General features: G+C 47.7%; 1 protein-coding gene across 1 annotated transcript; it reads right to left on the bottom strand.

The window, feature by feature from the left end:
* On the bottom strand, positions 1-3,199 carry LOC127754279 (protein SMAX1-LIKE 3-like). The gene is made up of 2 exons (XM_052279758.1): positions 1,541-3,199; positions 1-1,343 (listed from the first exon to the last, which is right to left on the bottom strand). The coding sequence occupies exons 1-2, from the start codon at positions 2,963-2,965 to the stop codon at positions 234-236; spliced, it is 2,535 nt and encodes an 844-aa protein (XP_052135718.1). The 5' UTR covers positions 2,966-3,199; the 3' UTR covers positions 1-233.
* Between the last annotated feature and the right edge of the window lie 2,423 nt (positions 3,200-5,622).

Below are 5,622 nucleotides of genomic sequence, written 5' to 3'. Positions count from 1 at the left end.
TTAAAGAAATTTATATTATAATTAAAAACTACTACCATTAGCTCAAAGATAATATACATGCATGCTTGCTTTCCTTCTACATAATTTCCACAAAGGACCATGCCAATTCATTGTAGAAATACACCCAAATTCTTTTACAAGATATCTAGGACTATCAACTTGGTACAAAATGGAAAATAAAACATGAAAAATTACTCTAGGTTAATTTGTTTGCCAAATTAACAAGGAAAATGTCAGAAATCTGCCATCAACCCGAAGAAGAAAACACCATCCACAATATCATGCATCCCCACACCATTATCAATTAGCAAAAACCCCTCATCCTCTTCTTCATCCTCGAGACATGCATTCAAATCCAAGCTAAAACGTTGTGGTGAATTATCTCCCTTCTCCGTGCTGCTACTTTCTTCATCATCATTATTGTTCATGAGCCTCTGCTTGACCCGAGGGGAGGAGGAAGCCCTAGACCTCGAATCGAATTCTTCTTCATAGCTCAACACTATGATAGCATCCTCGAAATCAACTTCTTCACCGGTGCATCCTCTCATTCTTCCGTTCGCAATCGCTTTCTTGATACTAATTTCTGAATCTTGATCAAGTTGCTCAATGTCATTGATCACTATGACCTGGTGTGGGTTTTTGCTCACAATTTCACATAGTCTCTGCGCAAAGCTATGCTCATTGCTGTCTGCTGATCTTTGCCTCTTGAGGGTGAGCTCACCGGAGCTAGAATCGGAGTAGGGCAATGTGAGCTCATCGAAGGAGATGGAAGAGAACTCGGTAGATGAACCAAAGACAAGCTTTGCGAGCTCTTGTGCCATGGCCTTCTTACCATCAACATCTCTTCCTTGGAATAGTAACCAAGTAGTTGAGCTTGCCTTGATGATCTCCTTATGCCTCAACTTCATCTTCTTCATGCCGGATCGACATTGGAGCACGGTGCTCGCAATGTCTGGAACAATGTTGCTATGTTGCGGGACGCGGCTCTCGAGCGCATTGCACAAGATCTTGAGGTTCTCTGCATTGAGCTCGATGAACTTGGGCCGCCTCGTCTCACCGCCATCCGATGAATTGGACACCGAGTTGGACTCTGGGCTAGGGTTTGTATCCAACGGATGATGATCATGATATGATGCCATGGCCATTCTCTGACCTTCATGTCCATGAATTGACCATGGCTGCCTCGCTTCGAGTTGCCATGGCTTGGAGCTCATCATGTTGTTGTTGTAGCAGCTGGTATATCCTGAGATGGAAGAAGGTGATGGAGAGGAGAAGCTCAATGTAAGCTCGGATGTGTGGTGTGGTGCTGATCCATTTCTCATGGGATTCCACAGATCTTGTATCTGCACAATGGTAGATCTTATTATAAACATAATAATCTTAATACTTTTATATAATAGAAACGGTTTACATCTCCAGCCTCTGCCGACAGGCACACAACAACCAATAGCCATAGGTATAAACATGGTAATTTTGAAATCTAACCATGTAAAAATTGTTCTTGTGAAAAAGTAATTAAGCATGTAATTAAGAGATGTACCTGCAAACCGGTGCCGCAGCTCGCCGGCGTGGCGTGATCTGGATCTTGATACCGGCGAAGCCACGGCGGAATGGTCGGGCTCGCCGTCGTCGCCGCCGCCTCGCCGGTGCCATTGACGAAGGGCCACCCAGCTGTTGGCGCCGCCGCTTGATGAGTAGCTTGTGAAGCTTCACTGCAGGTGAGGCTCAAGGCGAGGCCGCCGTCGGGGACGACGACGGGGTGGAGCTCCCAGACGGCCTCGAGCGGCGGCTGCCCGGCGGCCCTGCACTTCATGTACACCTGGTAGCTCCCGAACCCTAGCACCCAGAACCTCTCGCCGCCGCCGCCGCCGCCGGACACCAAGCTGCTCACCTCCATCACGGCGTGTTCCATGGGGCAGTAGCTCTGCCCGCCGGTGGCGGCGGCGGCGCGGCGTCTGGTGTTCGACGCGGCGGCCCACGCGTCGGCGGCGTAGGCGAGGTCCTCGAGGACGAGCACGACGCCCTTGCCGGCGGCGCAGCCGGAGCGGACGAGCGCGCGGAGGTCGCTGGCCTTGGCCTCCACCTCCTCCCTCGGCGCGCCGTGGAACGACGCGATGGAGAGGGGCACGAACTGGAGGTTCTTGAGGCGCTCGTGCCGGTGGTGCAGCTCCGCCTTGCTCACCCTGTCCATCACCGCCTTCACCACCGCCTCCGCCGCGGCCGCGCCCTCGCCGCCGACGACCACCACGCACCGTTTCGTCCCGCTCGCCATGCAGTCCAGCACGCGCATGGCGTCGTCGTCGACCCTTGCTCTGGATGATGAGCTCTCCTTGCGCCTCCCTCCATGGCCGGAGTTGGGAGAGCCCGCGTGGCCGCCGCCGCCGCCTGCCGCGTTCGCGTGGTCCAACGACGCGACGACGGCCTTCTCGACGTTGGCCTTGACCTGCGAGCTGGAGAAGCCGGCCTCGCGCATGACGCGGCTGACGCTGGGGTCATCGAGGATGGAGATGATGAGCTGCTCGAGCTCAACCTTGGACGCGACCACCGTCGACGGCGGCGGCTGCGGCGGCGGCTGTCCCTCGACGGACCCACGCCGCTGGTGCGCCTGGGCGCGCTTGAACGCGGCGACGAGCGCGTTCGACAGCGCGGGGTGGTGACCGCCGCCGCCGCCGGGGTGGTGTGGGTGATGGTGGAAGATGGCGGCGGCGGCGGCGGGGCCGGCGGTGGGGAGGCGGTTGAGGGCGACGTTGAAGCAGAGCTCGAGGGCCTTGCACTGGAGCGGGTGGGAGTGGGACTGGAGGCAGGCGGCGCGGAGGAGGCCGGCGGCGGAGAGCATGGCGCTGGCGACGTGGAGCGGCGTGACCTGCGCGTGGCCGCGCCGCCGCGCCAGCGTCACCGCCTGCCTCACCACCCCCGCCGCCTCCGCCGCCAGCGCCTGCTGCACCGCGCAGCCGCCGGCACGCATCTCGCTAACCTTAACTTAGCTCAGCTGCGTGAGATTGATGGATAGCTAAGCAAAGCTATGGGCGTCAGCTAGCTTGCTTGCTTTGCTTGGCTTGATGTTATTGAGGCAAAAGAGTAGTAAATGTGTTAACTGTGGTGGCTAAGTGTGTAGTAGAGTGTAGTGGAGGAGTGTGCTTTTGGGTGTATAGCTGCTGTAACTTATACTGCAGGTGAGGTGAGGAGAGGTTACAATTGATCTCATGTCTGTCTCTCATGGGGTTAGTGGCTAATGGCATGAGAGTTTGGGGATTAATTGTCCTTGTCTGATTTGTTGTGGTGCTGCCATAGGTTGGGATGTCTAACTAGCTATAGCTAATATAGTAATTGTTTAGTCTCTCTTTCTTAAACCCAACACAAAGCTTAAACACACAGTAGCTAGCCAGTATGCTATTACATGCTTGAGTACACTAGATTTTTGTCTTAGATTAAGAAAAGAAATTAAGGTTGCTGAGAAAATATCATCCATACCTAATACCTTTATGAAATGACAAAAAATAATGTACCAACAACTTAATTTATATCTTAAAATAAACTTTAGTTAGAAAAGAACTAGTAACCCAGTTTTTATTGCTATTCAATATGGACCTCTTCTGCAAATAAATATAAGGTGAAAACTAAAATTATAATTTTATTTTAGACAATAACCCCAGGCCGCTTGTCAGAACACATGGTAAAAACAACCATAGATTGTGAGGCAACGCTTGCTGCACCTAGCAGCCGATCGAACAAGCTCCATTACAAATACATTGGGACAAATTAGCTTGCTCGCATACAAATATTGTGAAATTAACGCATGGAGCCGTTGCTTTTCGCAATTAGAGAATTTTGGTGCTACCTAGTAAGTAAGTAATATCCTTTCCTTTGTAGCTAGGGCAGGTCAAATTAGCTGGTGGTGCTGTCCTAATTGTACTAAGCGTTTTACAGAATGTGCAGCACATGTGGAAGGGTACGTAGTACGTAATTAAAAGTGGTTATCTCTCTCTCTCTCTCGATCGATCATATTCTCAGGAGTATGTGGGGAAAAAGCCGATGTGGCGCCACATAATGCGTAAAAAAGCATCATTCCCCTATAAACATGTGGTAAAGAGCTAGCTTTTTGCATTGGCAGTACCACGTCATGCATGTTCAGCTAATTTGGAAGCCACCATTGCGTGGTATATAGGACAATGATTTTCTACACCTAGATACCATGGCATCCACTATTTAAATGCGACTCAAATAGTTATAGAAAAAATTCAAAAAAAATTGGTAAGATCAATTGTGATGATATAAGTCTATAGACAAACATGCAAGACTATATTTGATCTACAACTAGAGAAATAAAAATAATAAAATCAGACAGTGAATAGTACATGTACAGCGCAGATAAAATTTGTTATTTATGTTTCTTCATGTGTAGATCGATTTTGACTTGCATGTTTGTATTGTGTCTTATATTATCATAGTCTATCTTATCAAATTTTATTATTTTTTATATAACTATTTAAACTAAATGCATGCAGGTGTAGAAAATACTTTCTCGTGGTATATATCATTGTTGTGGTTTAATTCCCGGAACTTAGGGCCTGTTTGGCACAGCTCCAGCTCCAGCTCCACCTCTCCTGGAGCTGGAGTACGTCCAGCCAAACAGTTTAAGCTCCACCTAAAATGAGAGCAGAGCTGGGTAAAGCGCTCTCACAGAATGAATTAGAGAAGTGGAGCTGGGTTTAGGCAACTCCACAATTTCACTCCAGACCCAACTCCTGGAGCTAAATTTAGGAGTTAAAACTATATCAGGACTCTTTTGGTAGAGCTCTAACTCCTAAATTTAGCTTCAGGACTTAAGTCTGGAGTGGAGTTGTAGAGTTATCTAAACCCAGCTCCACCTCTCTAGTTTATTTTTTGAGAATGCTCACCCAGCTCCGCTCCCATTTTAGGTGGAGCTGAAATTATTTAGCTGGGCTACAGCTCCAGGAGAAGTGGAGCTGGAGCTTTGCCAAACAAACCCTGAATAATTAAATTGGTTTAAGATTTTATATTCCATCTAAAATATGAACGGAATTATGCATCGAAGTATTATCGATGTCATACATCTAGATCTGTAAAATTTTACGGCTAAGAATACTTAGCTTAAAAAAAATCTTGAATAAAAGCAGTGCCATTTTTTTATATAGATTAATTAAAGAAGAAAAAGAATGTTATGATGCCCGCATTTAATGAAAGGTAGTTGAAGTAAGGGACAATGGTTAGGACAAAAAGATCGCGGTTGAAAATCCCATTAGTATGGTTGAATTTTCAACCACGGTCTTAAAATTCTCCTTTCAATTTGTTGACAAGAAGACCCCTCTATAACACACACACACACATATGTCTCTTTGCATATGTGTTAAGGGGTATATTCATGAGCGCGTTTATACTATAACCATGAAAAGAAGAAAATAAGAGTGAATTGTACATGTTAAAGTAAATTAAATTGCTAATTTAGCATATACTAGTATATCTTTTCATTACCGCTAGCCGGAGTGCTTGTGTGGACCTGAACATCGATCCCATCAGCTAGCTTCTTCTTCCTGCATGCGCGCATGCACACAGTATTTGCAATTGTGCAACAATAATTAGGATCATTGCTACAGTTCTTGG

The sequence above is a fragment of the Oryza glaberrima genome, chromosome 11 (assembly GCF_000147395.1).
Source record: "Oryza glaberrima chromosome 11, OglaRS2, whole genome shotgun sequence".
Taxonomy (NCBI): domain Eukaryota; kingdom Viridiplantae; phylum Streptophyta; class Magnoliopsida; order Poales; family Poaceae; genus Oryza; species Oryza glaberrima.
The sequence above is the reverse complement of the archived record's forward strand: the minus strand, read 5'-3'. Positions and strand labels throughout refer to the sequence as shown.